Source organism: Zalophus californianus, chromosome 10 (genome assembly GCF_009762305.2).
Source record: "Zalophus californianus isolate mZalCal1 chromosome 10, mZalCal1.pri.v2, whole genome shotgun sequence".
Taxonomy (NCBI): Eukaryota; Metazoa; Chordata; class Mammalia; order Carnivora; family Otariidae; genus Zalophus; species Zalophus californianus.
Genome location: NC_045604.1, coordinates 51,097,071 through 51,113,997, shown reverse-complemented (window position 1 = coordinate 51,113,997; position 16,927 = coordinate 51,097,071). Strand labels below are relative to the sequence as shown.

General features: G+C 36.2%; 1 protein-coding gene across 5 annotated transcripts in view; it reads right to left on the bottom strand.

Moving 5' to 3' along the window:
- The window catches only part of COP1 (COP1 E3 ubiquitin ligase), a 246,479-nt gene that overhangs the window by 214,171 nt on the left and 15,381 nt on the right, over positions 1 to 16,927 (bottom strand). For all 5 annotated transcript variants that reach the window (XR_003523023.2, XM_027611143.2, XM_027611142.2 and 2 more), the window contains exon 2: positions 6,122 to 6,181. Coding sequence is in view for 4 of the 5 variants with exons in the window: in XM_027611143.2 (XP_027466944.2) it covers positions 6,122 to 6,181 (60 nt within the window). In the remaining variant the exon portion in view is untranslated. The remainder of the gene's footprint in view (positions 1 to 6,121; positions 6,182 to 16,927) is intronic.

Sequence of the window (16,927 nt, the reverse complement as noted above, 5' to 3'; positions counted from 1 at the left end):
GTATTCCCTCTCTCGCTGTGTTTCTATCAAAATAAAAATAAAATCTTTAAAAAAATAATAATAAATAAATAAATAAATAAATAAATAAATAAATAAATAAATAAATAAAAAGGACATCATAGAGAACTGATGCAGTGCTGGTCTTTGGCACAGCACAAGGACCTAAAGATCTAAGTAAATGGCTGGCACATAACAGATACTCAAATATATATAAAACAAATGACTTGTACAGTGTTCGAGAAATAATAACAACACCTCTTGTAACTATGACAAGGTTAGGATTACCATATTACCACATGATAGGTTCCAGATCTAACAGAAAATTTCCTATGTAGAAATTTCAGTGAAGGAAATAATATATAAAATGTTGTTTTCATTTCTCTTGATAGGGAAAAGCATAAAGTAGTTATGCAATTACAACATTGAAACACTTATAGTCTGCTTAGGGAAAACGGAAATGAGTTCATATTACCAGAAAATATTCCCAAATGACAAGATTTAACCCTTAAAAAAGTCTGCAAGTTCAAATAAACCAAGTCATGAAGTAGAAACTCTGGGAAGGTTATTAAAGATGAGACAAGGGGTTGACAGATAAGCAGAAGGGCATTCTGGGTTTTAGCAAATGGCTTTTGTAAAGAAATGATAGTTAGAAATGAGCAAATAATACGGCAAGAAGAACAAGCTAAGTTTTAACTGAGTGAAAGAGTTTGTCAATATACAAGAAATTATCCCAGAGTCCAATAGAATATCCTCCTCTCCTATCTTCAGCATCCTAATCATATCCCTTGTCAGTAGGTTTACTACCACACAATCCTCTCCTAGAAGAAAAAGTAGTCCAGAACACAGTGAGAAGGAACTGTCCTCAGGAACAAAAATTCAACTGACTTTTGCACATTGCATTGGTAATATCTACCTATACTATAAAACAAAAACGCATCAAATTACATACCACTGTATAAAACTGACATAACAAAATGCATCAAGTTTATCTCGTAGTATCCACTACCTCACTACCACCCCTGGGCAGACCTGCCCTAGTTTGAGAAATAGTAACTACCTTATTTTGTACTGTCATCTCCTCTTCTATTTATTCATTCAAAGCAAGGATTTGTTTTAATTCATCTCTGTACCCTCAATGTCTAGCACAATATCCTGTTAGAGTTGAACTAAATAAATGTTCAATGCACAAAAAAAAATAGGTATAAACAAAAAAGAAACATGTCTTCTGGGTCATATAAAACACCACTAAAAATTCTCAATTATTTCTTTCACAATAACTCTACTTGACCATCACCACCACAGATGTGGTATTTTGGATTCTAAAAGAAGGATAAGTATCTAGACTAGTGTTCAAAATAGGGGGGATAAAGGAATATGTATCTTGGGTCTACCTGAGAAGTTTTCAAAAGCTACTCACACTGAAACTCTTAAAAATAGTAATTCAGTACCAGAATGTGCTGACATAAACGCGTTTAAGTGTATATCTGATAATGAAGAATGAATATTTTGAAATTTTGCCCTTTGTAACAACATGAATGGACTGCAAGGGTATTAAACTAAGTGAAGTCAGAAAAAAAACAAATACCACATGATTGCATTTATATGTGGAATCTAAAAACAAAACCAATGAACAATCAAACAAGCAGAAACAGATTCATAAATACAAAGAACAAACTGGTGGTTGCCAGAACGGAGGAGGATGGGGGACATGGGCAAAACAGGTGAAGGAGACTGACAAATACAAACCTCCAATTACAAAATAAGTAAGTTACAGAGATGAAGAGAACAATATGGGGATTATATTCAATAATATTGTAACATTGTATGGTGACAGCTGGTAACTACACTTATGGTGGTGAGCACCAAGTAATGTACAGAATTGTCTAATCACTATGTTGCACACCTGAAACTAATATAACAATTACGTCAACTATACTTGTATAATTTTTTAAATGAGTATTTCTCTATAAATGTATTATTCTGTTTCTATTAAGTATATACCTACCAAAAAAAAAAAAGTATGACCTACCTATAAGATATAAATATCTTTTTCTTTTTTTTTTTAAGCTTTTAGGGCATAATTTTTATTTGGGAACTGCCTGTAATATACAGAACACTATGCCACTTTAACCATCCAAAAACTTCTTCGAATGTTTTCTGAAGCCCTCTATTCACCCACCCCCAATACACAAACTTTCTGATTTCTCCTCATTTTTCTATAAGTAATTGTAGACACGAGGGTAAATGGAGACCTTATCATAAATATCTTTTTCTCTCTCTGTAAACAGGGATGAGTACATATAAAAAACTGTGAATAATCAGGAAATTCTCAAAAAAGAAGAGACCATAACAAGAACAGCAAGGACAAATCAGTACACTGGTCCTATATAATAACCGGGTATAAATAAAGAAAGACTAATAGCAAGGTACAAGATGATAAATTATTCAAAAGCCCCAAAAGACAAGCTGATACCCAGGTTTGACCACAGATATGCTGGAAGATGAACAACACTGAGGGATGCTATTAATTATAATTAATTTGTTTTTTGTTTTTTAAATTTTTTTTTAAGATTTTATTTATTTGCAAGAGAGAGAATGAGAGACAGAGAGCACGAGAGGGAGGAGGGTCAGAGGGAGAAGCAGACACCCTGCTGAGCAGGGAGCCTGATGTGGGACTCAATCCCAGGACTCCAGGATCATGACCTGAGCCAAAGGCAGTTGCTTAACCAACTGAGCGACCCAGGCGCCCTATAATTAATTTGTAATGAAACAAAATAGTAAATCAGAACTTGGTAGACATGAGGTCTGAAAAGAAGCAAGGTGCAGGGGGTAAGCAGGAGACGGCAAAGGGAAAGAGCAAACCTTATCTCTACATCACAAAGAAGCCAGATATTTTTATTTTATCATATCATTAAGTTTGGTTAGACAACAGCTAATAGCAGATCCACTGTCAAGTGGGAACAGTATCTCCAACCTGTTACTAGGAAAGAGTTACCATTTGTAAGTGAGACGAGGGATAAACAGTTCCCATGGTCCAATCTGATTTAGTGTTAATAATTTGGAAGGAGCCTGGAAATGCTAACACTGCTCTGCTCCAGATTACAAGCCAGCATTGGAGTTAGCGAAGATTTGATCCAATAGGTACCGTTAATGAACTTCCAATGGCCTCACGTGATAGGATAGGGTAAATAATTATGAGCTTTTGCTTTAAACAAAAGTACAAAATGTCTCACAGTTCCACAAGCCTGACAATGGACTGCCAGCCTCCAAGTTTACTAGCTCCTCTCAACCTTATGATCTCTTATCCTACCAAAACCTGCTCTCTGGTAGGTATTTTAAAACACATTCATATTTTAAAACACACTCAGGTTATAATATCACTTGAGTTATAACAAGGATCTAAACTTAAACTATTTTTATTTGAAGGGAAAAACATATTTATGAAACCAGTGGGGTTTTCCAATGATGACCTAAGGACACACCTTGAAAATTACAGGACTCATTGGAAAGGCCAGGCCTATTTAATTATAAAGTCAATCAGTAATTTGTAACACGTCACAACATAGCGAAGCAAGATTATTGTACTTCTTTAGCAGACTTTTTCAGTGTCTTTAGACACTTTTTCAGTGTCTTTTTAAAATGCCACAGTGAACATATAATTTAGAAGAAGGCAGTTAGGAAAAATTAAATCCTCACTTCATAATTTGCACCAAACATCCGCACCTTCTAAACTATAGAAGAAGAGGACGTGAAGGAGTAGGAAGAAAAGGGGGAGGAGGGCAAAGAGGGACAACAGAAGAGACCAGCTGAGAGACTGGACAAATGTAAGGTAAGTTTTAGAGCCAGAACCAGAATCCTGGTTTACCAATTTCAAGACCCTGCTCTTTTAACTCTGTATCGGTATTTCTCAGATGTGGGCAATTTTGTCCCCTACTAGATATCTGGCAATGTCCGGAGACATTTTTGGTTGTCACACTTGTGAGAAAAGGGACTGCTACTGGGTAGAGGCCAGGGATACTCCTAAACAATCTACAATACCCAGGATAATCACCCACAACAGGAATTATCTGGTCCAATATTCAATACTACAAAGGCAGAGAAAGCCTAATCTAAATCACCCAATTTTCCAGAGATGAAAATCAAAGTCTCCATGGTTTCCTATGGAATGCAATGGTGCTAGGTCAATTAATGGACCATAGGAAACACTACTGTTAAACAATAAGCCTGAAAAGACCAAGACCGTACATGTATCAATCTAAAAGCAAAACACACATGACCAGACTTTCAGTAGCAATAAGGAGCAGAAAGTTATTCATGAACCATAATAATGTCAATGCAATGATATAGCAGGAAATCTAAATTATTTAAGGCAAGATGGCCTTTTTTTTAAAAAACCAGCAAAAAAATTCTGAAGGACACACCATTACTCCTTACCATAACCTCTGAGCAGGTAGGCCAAAAAAAAAAGACTAGAAAAATTGTGACATTTACATTTCATGTTACAGCTTTCTGGACAATAAGTTGTTTTTTAGCCAAGAGTACATATTGCTTATTTTAATAACTTATATTTTAATAAAAAACATAGTCCAAGCTAAGAAAGCGATTTTTATTCTAAACTTCTTTTTAAATGACTGGCAGACTGGATATACCTAACACTGATGCATCAAGCTCCAAATCAAACTAAAATAGTTACAAACTGGTAATAACACCCAGTACTTGATTAGTGAATATCAATCTACCAGATATTACATTCAACTTCAGAATAAAATTATGGGTCTGACTTCAACATGAATTAGAATACAGGGGCTATTAGAACACATAATACTAAGCCAAAAATATCATATCAACAGTGTAAATAATTTATGGACATGATCAACTGCAAACAGAATATACCACCCCCAATAAAAAAAAACACACAAAGAATAAACAAAAGGAATTAAACAAACACAGATTACATAACCATTAAGATGGCTACTATTTAAAAAAAACAGAAAATGACAAATGTTGGCTAGAATGTGGAAAAACTGGAACTCTTGTGAACTGCTGAGGGAGATGTAAAATGGTACAGCAGCTGTGGAAAACAGTATGGAGGTTCCTCAAAAAATTAAACAGAACTATCATATGATACAACAATTCTGCTTCTGGGTATATATCCAAAAGAACTGAAACCAGAATCTCAAGGAGATATTTAGACACCAATGTTCAAAGCACCATTCTTAACATTTAAGAAGTGAAGGCAACCCAAATGTCCATTACAGATGAACAAATAAAATACAATATATACGTGCAATGGAACACTATTCACCCTTAAAAAGGAAGGAAACTTTGACACATGCTACAACAAGGATGAAACTTAAAGACATTATGCTTAGTGAGTTAAGCCAGTCACAAAAATACAATTTGATGCCACTTATATGAGGTATCTAGAATAGTCAAATTCATGAAACAAAGTAAAATAGTGATTGAAAGAGGCTGGGGGGAAGGGAGAAATGCAGAGTTGCTCAAAGGGTATACAGTTTCAGTTTTGCAAGATAAAAAAATTCTGGAGATTGTACAACAATGCAAACAAACTTAACATTACTCAATTTAAAAATGGTTAAGATGGTAAATTTTATGTGTACTTTACCACAACTAAAAATTTTTTAAATATACAGATTAATGTGACGTATATACAAGACTAAGCAACTAACGATAACACTGAGCAAAATTTTGAAGAAGAAAACACAGATCTTTTTAACCCCCTATATCCTTTTCCAATGACTTTTTAACCTCCTTTACTGGGTCTCACACACTTATCCCCACAAGTGAGTTAAAGATGCTTCATGCTTCATCCTAATTATCCAGCACCCTTCAATTTTCTAAAATGGTAATCAAAGCTCTATAATAAATAATCAATCAACCCAAAAGTTTTAAAATCCATCTGTAAAGGCAACAGTAAATCTAAGTATTCCACAGAAATTATGCACCAACCACATGCTTTCTGCCTTGAGCTGCTGAACTTACAAAAATGTATGAAAGAAATTATAAGATAACCAAAATTATTTTAAAAACCTAACTTTTCACTGGCTGCATTTACACAAGTTAAAAATCAAGACAATTTTGCTAAATAAAATCATCTTACCAAAAGCTGTGGCCACATTTCGTCATGTATGCTTCCTCAATCATATCAAAGCAGATAGGGCTAAAAAGAAAATAGAGAAGTAATTGATATTTTTTTTTCAGTAGAGTGATTATAAATTGGCAAGGCTGGTAACAACATCAACGAAATCATTTTTTGATACATAGCTAAGTCTTCAAACATTCTATCAATAAGACAGAATTTCGGTTGAGATGAAGGTGCTTTAGGGGATTGGTGGTAAAATGACAATTTGTTCAAGACAGTCCTAAAAGTCATCAAGCTCTAAAATGAATTAAATGAGTAAATTAAAATGGCCCCAATACTTTAACTCACCCATAATTTTTAATAATGCAATGCAGTCACGGGAGTCCTTAAAGTTCTACCATCTTTTTCAATCATCCCTATACTCAAAAGCACCTAATCCAAATGCTATTTTATTTCCTATCTAAAAAAATTAGTTCCCTGAGTGACAAATTTACAATTCCAATACCAGTAACTCTTCTATATAATGAAGACGGTAAATTATAACTAATACTTAAAATAGTACAAATGGTATCCATTAAAATAATGACATATTAACTCCTTTAATCTTTTCAACAACAAAGTGTTGGCATGTACATACTACTAGAACTTTTAATAGAGGGAAATTGAGGCACAAAGATGTTAAAATCATACTCAGGAAATAACAAAACTGATTTTCAAACTTAGGTCCATGCTCTTAACCACCATTCTATATTAACTCCAGATACGGTAAGTTAAATACCAAGTTATACCAACATAGTTCTGGCCAACAAAAGGTAGTTATCAATCTCTGAGAGGCCACTATCTACCAAAAAAATACAAAGTCTGAGAAAGGGATTTCCCTTTATCTTTCCCTCTTTTCCTTCTGAAAACTCTGATGAAGTCAGATACAATAGCTATCTATTTTTTTTAAGATTTATTTATTTATTTTAGAGGGAGGGAGGGAGAGAGAGAGCATGCGCACACTCACAAAGAAGCAGGGGTAGAGAGAGAGAATCCCAAAGCAGACTCCCCGCTGAGTGTGGAGCTTAAGGTGGGAGTCGATCCCAGGACCCTGAGATCATGACCTGAGCCAAAATCAAGAATGGGCTGCTTAACCGAATGAGCCACCCATGCGCCCCACAACAGCCATCTTCTGACCAAAAAGACAAAAACCGTAAGCTAGGAAGATAGGATACTGGTTCCTTGAGGACATCCTTCAGCAGCTGCATCAGCTATGGACTGCCTACCCCTGGAATTCACATTGCATGAGAAAAGTAAATTCTCACTTGTTTAAGGCAGTATTTATCAAGTTTTCTGTTACTGGCATACATATCCAATCCTTACTGATGATACACAATAACACTTAAATTATAAAATGAAAATTTACCCACTTCTTCAAGAAAAATTTCCTGGGCATAATTACTATCTCAGAATGTGAAATCATAAAAAAAAAAAAAAAAGGTTACAAAATCCCAATGTTGCACAAGCTCAGAGTTTCAACACAGGCAGTGTGTTGGCTTAGACTGTGTTATTTTGTCAGCCTTCACTCTGCTGGATTGAGAAAAAAAAGAGGTCTCCCTCAATGTGGAGATTTGGTAATTTCTCTTTTGAAACAAAGTCTGTCTTATTCCTGCTTAATGAAGTTCAGAAAGCAAGGCTGGGGACCCTCCTAAGAGCATGTGGATGAGCTGTGCAGGCTGCTCTGTGATCTAAGGTTGTGGATGAAGGGTGCTAAAGAGCAGATTTGGGAAGGACAGATTTTACTTTACAGGTACAGTTCATCACTGGGTGCCCACGCAGATGTCTTAAAGCTCAAAACCCAGAGTGGAAGCAACATTTACACCCCCCCCCTTTTTTTAAAGACTTTATTTTCTTTAAGAGCAGTTTAGGTTTACAACAAAATTGAAAGGAAGATACAGAGATTTCCCATATATTTGCTGCCCCAAACACATGCATGGCTTTTGCCATTATCAACATCACTCACCAGAATGGTACACTATTTTTCCCCCAAGGATGAATTTACACTGACACATCATAATCACCAAGTCCACAATTTACCTTAAGGTTCACTCTTCATGTTGTGCATTCTGTGGGTTTGAACAAAAGTAGAGTGACATATATTCATCATTATAATATAAAGATTATTCTTCACTGCCCTAAAAATCCTCTTTGCTCTGCCTACTCATCTCTCTCTCCTCACCCACATCCACAGATCTTTTTATTGTCTCCATAGTTTTGTCTATTCCAGAATGTATAAGCATCCAAGGGCAGGTTTCTGTGTATACAATAGCTTTTAACTCCTTTGAGTAAATACCAACGGGTACAAACAAAAATTGTATGGTATGTTTAGACTTGTGGAAAAAAAAACACCACCAAACTGTCTTCCAAAAAGAGGCTGTACCATTTTTTCATTCCTATCATCAAAGAGTGAGAGTTCCTACTGCTCCCTATCCTCCTCAACATTTGGTGTTGTCAGTCCTCTAAATTACAGCCATTCGAATAGGTGTATAGTGATATCTTGTTGTTTTGATTTGCATTTCCCTAATGACATATGATATGGAGTATCTTTTCATATGTTTATTTGCCATCAACATAGCTTCTTTGGTGAGGTGTTTGTCAAGGTCCTTTGACCCATTTTTTAATCGGGTTGTTTTCTTACTGTTGAGTTTTAAGAGTTCTTGTATATTTTAGATAAAAGTTCTTTATATGTCTTACACAAATATATTCTCCTGAGCTGTGGCTAATCCTTCCATTCTGACAGTGTCTCTCATAGAGCAGAAATTTTTAATTTTAAAGAAGTTCTGTTTGTTGCTCCTTTCTTTCTAATAGATCATGCCTTTGGTATTATACCTAAAAAATCACCACCAAACTCAAAGTTATCTAGATTTCCCCTATGTTATCTTCTAGGAGTTTTATAGATCTGCATTTTATATTTAGGTCTGTGATACATTTTTAGCTAATTTTAGTGAATGGTATAAGGTCTGTGTCTAGATTCATTTTTTTTCCATGTGGATGTCCAGTTGTTTCAGCATCATTTATCAAAAAAAACTATCTTCTCTCTCTCTCCCTTTCTTTTTAGTAGGCTCCACACTGAGCGAGAAGCCCAATACAGGGCTTGAACTCACAACTCCGAGATCAAGACCTGAGCTGAGATCAAGAGTCAGACACTTAGGGGCCACCTGGGTGGTTCAGTCAATTAAGCATCTGCCTTCAGCTCGGGTCATGAGCCGGCTTCCAGGCTTCTCCCTCTCCCTCTGCCTCCTCCCCACTGCTTGTGCACGAACGTGCTCTTTCTCTCTCTGACAAATAAATAAAAACTTAAAAAAAAAAATTAAGAGTCAGACGCTTAACCAACAGAGCTACCCAGGTGCCCTAAAAAAGACTATCTTTTCTCTTTTGTATTGCCTTTGCTCCTTTGCCAAAGATAAATTGACTATATTGGTTTATTTCTGAGTTCTCTATTCCTTACTACTGATCTGTTTATTCTTTTTTTTTAAAGATTTTATTTATTTGTTTGACAGAGAGAGAGACAGCGAGAGAGGGAACACAAGCAGGGGGAGTGGGAGAGGGAGAAGCAGGCTTCCCGCTGAGCAGGGAGCCCGATGTGGGGCTCGATCCCAGAACCCTGGGATCATGACCTGAGCCGAAGGCAGACCCTTAACCGACTGAGCCACTTAGGCACCCCTGATCTGTTTATTCTTTCACTAATACCACACTGTCTTAATTACTCCATATAGTATTTTGATTAAAAGAAAAAACTGTCCCCCTGAGTGGAACTCTATAGTCCCAATACAGATTAGTTCCTAAAATTCAACTGTTAGATAGACAGTAGCAAATACCCAAATTTTGTATCACAGAAGGTCTAGATATTAACATACCAACCTTTAAACAACTCTTCTAATAAAGCATTTTTAAGGGTGCCCAGGTGGCTCAGTCGGTTAAGCGTCTGCCTTCGGCTCAGATCCCGGGAAGCTGGGATCAAGTCCCGCATCGGGCTCTCTGCTCAGCAGGGAGTCTGTTTCTCCCTCTCCCTCTACCCCTCCCTGCTGCTCGTGCTCTCTCTCTCTCTAACAAATAAATAAAATCTTTTTTTTAAAAAAGCATTTTTAAGATTTGAGGAAAGAGATCTTTCTGTTCCCAAAGTAAATATGTTTGTAAGTTTAATAATACCATCACATCTGTTTTATGCTGCATTAACTGAAGCTCAGAAGCAAGATGCAAAATGGCTTAGCAGACTGATCTCTTAGTCCAGACTTCTAACAGTGCCTCCAATGAATATTTTAACATTGGCCCCAGCACCTAGAATGAATCACCTGTAAATACTTATCAATACTCTCTCAGAAATTCTAAAATTTTCAACAAATTTATATATTAGGTACTGACCAGACACTGTTCTGGATACCAAGGACAAAGAAGTGAATAAACAAAAACCCCTTCATGGTTCAACAATCTAGTGGAAAAGACAGACAATAAAGAAGATAAATAAGGAAGACCTTATATAGTAAGATTAGAGATAAATAATAAGGAAAAAACTGTAAGCAGGGAAGGAGGATAGGAAGTGTTAGATTGGGTTAGACAGGATAGTAAGAGAAGCCTCAATGAGAAGCTGACATCTGAGTAACTATTTCATAGTAGGGAAATGATCTACACGGAAGTCTGGGAAAACATCAACCAAACAATAAGAATAGTACAAATATCCTGAGGTAGTACACCTGATATGTTCAGACTACCAAGGTAGTCAGTAAAAAGTAGAATATGTGGGAAAATAGTAAAAATGAAGCCAGAGAATAATAAGGGGCCATATTAAAAACAAAAACAACAACAAAAAAACTCTCTTAAATCATGTTAAGGACGTTAGCTTTTACAGTGAATAAAACAGGAATTTACTAGACAGTCTGAACAGAAGACTGACACAATCTGACACAGTGATAAACCAGATCACTCAATCTTATACACTGAAAGTAGACTAAAGGAAAGCTATTATAAAAATAAAAGCTTTTGGGGGCGCCTGGGTGGCTCAGTCGTTCAGCGTCTGCCTTCGGCTCAGGTCATGGTCACAGGGTCCTGGGATCGAGCCCCGCATCTGCATCGGGCTCCCTGCTCCGCAGGAAGCCTGCTTCTCCCTCTCCCACTCCCCCTGCTTGTGTTCCCTCTCTCGCTGTATCTCTCTCTGTCAAATAAACAAATAAAAATCTTTAAAAAAAATAAAATAAAATAAAAGCTATTATATAATAATTCAGTTGAGAAATGGTGCTGGATTAAATGAGGGTGGCAGCAGTGGTTTTGGTGAGAAATGATCAGATTCTAGATATAAACTGAAGGTAGATCTTTGGTTTGCTATGGATTAAATGTTGGGTATAAGAGAAAAATCAATCAAGGATTTTAACCTGTAAACTGGAAGAAATGACAATAGGTTTATTTCACATAGAGCTCTAGCACTCATTAGTTTATTCTTTAAAAAAGAAAAAAAAGAACAGGACTACAATACATATCATATCATGTGTTCCTCTAATACTAACAGTTTCATGCAGTACCTAAAAATTAATATCAGATCAGTTTAAATAGCAGCATTTAAAGAATGGCTTCTGGGTGCCTGGGTGGCTCAGTTGGTTAAGCGACTGCCTTCGGCTCAGGTCATGATCTTGGAGTCCCAGGATCGAGTCCCGCATCGGGCTCCCTGCTCAGCAGGGAGTCTGCTTCTCCCTCTGACCTTCTTCCCTCTCGTGCTCTCTCTCTCTCTATCTCATTCTCTTTCTCAAATAAAATAAAATCTTAAAAAAAAATAAAATAAAGAATGGCTTCTGAGTAATATGTGAATGAAAGAGAAGAAAGTCTCCATTCTTATCACCAAAGCTACCTTTTTATCCATGTGAAAGATCAAGATCTCCAGCAAAAAGTGGAATTCAACTGAAATTAATCCTAAATATGCCATCACAATTTTCTGACTTTAAGCCACATGTGAAATCTCTAATCCTGTTTCTCATTTGTATAACTGGAATGATACTTACATCATAGAATCACTGTTAATCACTGTATTGATTAACAAATTATCTATCTACTCCATACAATTCCTGGTATATAACATTCAATAAATAACAGAATATACAAAAGAGATTACAGAAAAATCTGTATCAGTGATAGAAACTTGGGAAGAGTGACATCTACCCCCACTAAACACTTCAAGGAATTCCTCTTAGAAATAGGTAGAATAGAACAGAAGAAGATGAGGACTAACAAACCACGGCCCCTCCCAAGAAAGGGATGAAATATCACAGGGAATATAGAAAATAAAGGAGGCCCTAACAAAACACCACTAACTCTTCCCAATTTTGAGAGGGAGGAACATACCCAGAGTTAGTTCTAGGTAAAGCTATAAACAATCCATTTAGAAACCCTTCCACTCTGCCAATCAATAGCAATCAAGGAGGATAAGCTCAAAGACCTATGCCCAAGTACAGTTATAGCAAGTACTGGTAGCAAGGCCAGACATAAATACCTGAAATTTTATACAACCTCCAAAGCTTTATACAGATGCCCCAAAAATGTTTACAGATCCCCCAAACTTTTTATGGACCCCTGACACCGTGGCATCATCAAAAAAGGGGGGAAAGGTAACAAATGGCTTAAAGCCATGCTGGGACTGTTCATGCCTTCCACACCACAATAACACAAGTAACTCTTATAAATCAAGATAGAAAATCCAACAGGAAAGAAATGAGAAAAAATGTGAATTCCTAATTCACAGAAGGGGAAAACACATCACCTTTCAAGTATATGAAAAAATATTCCAACTCAGTAGTAATCAAAAAATGCAAAAACAAACAAAAAAACACCACAACAAAGTAACAATTTATCACCATTAAGTATTAGAAAATTGGAATACCAAGTATGTTAGGTAGGAGATGAAAAAACAAGAATCTTCATGCAGAGATATTCTAGCAAGCAACCTGCACTGAGTATTTATATCCCACTCCTGAGATTATATGCAAATAAAGATATATACATCTATACACCCTTAATTATATGTATGTGTTGTATATATGTAAATATATATACATATATGTATGTACTTATGTATACACATGTGACTCTGCATATCTGCATGCAGAGCCAAGAGAAATGTTCACATCTGTCAAAAGGGAATATGCATGAGGATACTTGCAACAAGCAATGTACCTGTGGTGACCGCAGGGATTCAGAGGCAGCCCTAATGCTCATAATTACTAGAATGGAGTAGCAACACATTATTGAACATACACTATACAACATCATGAAAAAAAAAAAAACACATCATGCAATGGTCAAAGGAATGAACCAAAGGTACATGGAGACATGACTAGATGTTTTGTGAAGTAAAAACAGAAATGAAAATGAGATCTGTGGCACAATGCAATTTATATAAATATAAAAACTGCAAAAAATATGTTTCACAAGGATACATGTATTTGAGGACATGTATAAATCACAAAAATAGAAAACGAAGAAGTCAAAAGAATAAAAAATGAAATGGGGGAAGGAATACAATCCCTTATTGAATAGGATCTAAGAATGTCATCAATTGTAAGACATAATGGGGCACATGGGTAGCTCAGTCAGTTAAGCATCTGACTCTTGATTTCTACTCAGGTCATGATCTCAGGGTCATGAGATTGAGTCCTGAGTGGGGCTCCACACTCAGCAGGGAGTCTGCTTGAGATTCATTCTCTCTCCCTCTCTCTGCCCATCCCCCTCTTAAAAAAATAGCAAGATGTACTATTACACTACTAAAAAAGAAACAACTAGCCTAAATAAACTATGACAATACTTTCTTACCAGCTAACAATTTTATTTATGCTTCTCTAAAACACTCTTTTAGACCTAAACAAGTCTTATCATAATCACTGCTGTTAAAAAAAAAAAATGCACCTCCATATATTTAGAATTTTCCTACAAAATTCTCATTCTTCGGAACCTAACTTTCCTGAATCACTTTTGAGCAAGTCACTGATATCTAGATTTTTCCACACAATATTCTCCATTATTTTGGTGAGGTAACATTTATTAGGAGAATCCATGACAGAACTAAATGCTATTGGTACCGGGATCTTAAACCAGGTTTACATTTAGCCAGCTAACTTACATCTGACTCCAGCTTTAGGAATGTTGCTAAACATGTCTAATTTACCTCATCCCAGAACCTCCTCCGCCCTTCACTCCCACATACAAATATTTAGTTCATAGGGAAGAAAACGATAATTCACAATTGTCTCAGAGACTTTCTTCCAATCTGCTAAAATCTATATTCAAGTTTTGAGGTAGGCGTTTTCTATGTTTACACATCTACATGAAGTGACTACATGAAGCTACATCCAACTGCCACCTAGCAAACAGGAATTTTTTTTTTAAATTCCATCATCTAGGGACGCCTGGGTGGCTCAGTCGTTAAGTATCTGCCTTCAGCTCAGGTCATGATCCCAGCACCCTGCTCGGCGAGAAGTCTGCTTCTCCCTCTCCCACTCCCCCTGCTTGTGTTCCCTCTCTCACTGTCTCTCTCTTTCTCTCTCTCTCTCTTTCTCTGCCAAATAAATAAATAAATAAAATCTTTAAAAATAAATAAATAAAAATTCCATCATCTATAAAACATCAATTTTCAGATATGTCAAAGTATAAAAGAAGAAGAAAAAAGTTCAATTTAGAATCAAAGAAATAAGACAAAGTAAAACAAAGCAAGAGAGGAGCCTCGGATGGGCCGAAAGATAATGTAAAATACAATCAGCTCACTCTGCACTTGTAAAAATTCAACTGCAAGCAGACTTATTCTCTTGCTATATACACTTAGAAAACTAGAAGGGGGAGGAGGGATAAATGAAAAATTGCTTTCAGACACTGGACACTGGACAGCACAGTACTGAGCTCTTTGAGGGAAAGAATTCTAGAAATCTACACAGGATTCCCAAGTCCGTTGCTGAATACTAGTCATACATGCCCAGGGCAAAAACTCTGTAAGATCAGTTAATAATGACCAGGAAGCAATAAAATGCAGGGCATTCAAACAGAAAACCCAGAAGAGTCATTAGTAGTGGAGCTAAACTAGATCTAGAAAAATGGCTCATCAGCCATCCTCAAAAAAAATTTTTTTTGAAGATTTTATTTATTTGACAGAGAGATACATAGCAAGAGAGGGAACACAAGCAGGGGGAGTGGGAGAGGGAGAAGCAGGCTTCCTGCCGAGCAGGGAGCCCAATGCGGGGCTCGATCCCAGGACCCCAGGATCACGACCCGAGCCGAAGGCAGACGCCCAACGACTGAGCCACCCAAGTGCCCCTCAAAAAAATTTTTTGTAACAACTGCATGTGAACCTATAATTTTCTCAAAATAAAAAGTTTAATTACAAAAAATTAACTTAATTAAAAAATATAATACTCAAAAGGATCAAACTGATCTGCAAGGAAACTCACTTCCTACCAGAACAAAAGCCCAATACTCTGTAAAGGAAGAAAACAAAATCCAGCATTCTGTAAATGCAAGTTTATAACATCCACTATCCAATAAAAAAAATTACTAGGTATGTGAAATAGCAGGAAAATGTGACCCATAAAAAGGAGGAAAACCAGGCTATAGGAACAAAAAGATAAATACTGGAATTAGCAGAAAAGATTTCAAAACATATTTACAAAAACACTCAATGATTTAAAGGATCATAAAGGTATGAGGAAAACAGAAGACATACAAAACAACCAGTTAGAACTCTAAGAGCTGAAAAATACAGTACCTGAAAACATAGCAAAAGACATGAATTTATAAGAGAAAGTAAAATGTAATTCCTAGAAATTTTTAAAAAGCATCAAACACAAAGCATTACTGCAATAGGCTCATCAATACATGAAACTCAAGTTAAGGAAAGAAGTCGTGAATGTGAAGATAGATCAAAAGACATTATCTAAATTAAAACACAAAAAGAAAACAAAAAAAGACAGAGCATCCAAGAGTTCTTCTGAAGATATTTCCATACCCACCACCAAAAACTTAAGGCAGATATTATACTGCACAAACTTAAGCTTGCCAAAAGGTTTATCTATGTCATTTAACTGCATTCAAAAACCAACATTACAGAACAGATACAGAAAATTGTTTCTTAAATACCACTATTTTGAATTAATAAAGCACACATCTCAGTTAAGCAAGGGTCATATCACAATCAGTTTGACTCTCAGGTTACATTTTTAATCAGTGCTGTATTTGTAATCTCCCTACATTTGTATACACTACCTAATTCAAAAACTGCTTCCAAACTTATTGAATAGTACAAAGTATAACCTCAAAACACTTCAATAAAATAATATGTTGTTCAATCCATGTATATCTTGGTATTGACACTAATTCCATTACTCTGAAACAAATTGTTTCGACTGTTTCATAGTAGTTCTGGTCATAACTAACCAAGCATTCAAATATTTCAAAGGTCAAGTAGTAAAAACAAAACATTACTAAGATCATCAGAGCAAGGTACAATCCAAAGTCATTTAGAAAAATAAATATCTTATCTAAACAAGACCAAAGAGGGGTGCCTGGGTGGCTCAGTTGGTTAAGTATCTACCTTCAGCCCAGGTCATGATCCCAGGGTCCTGTAGTCGAGCCCCGAGTCAGGCTCCCTGCTCAGTGGGGAGTCTGCTTGTCCCTCTCCCTGTGCCCTGCTTGTGCTCTCTCTCTCAGTCTCTCTCTTTCTCAAATAAAGAAATAAAATCCTTAAAAAAAATAAACAAGTCCAAAGAACCACTTTCATATTTTGGCACCAAATGCCAAACCCTAGCAATTACTACCTGATTC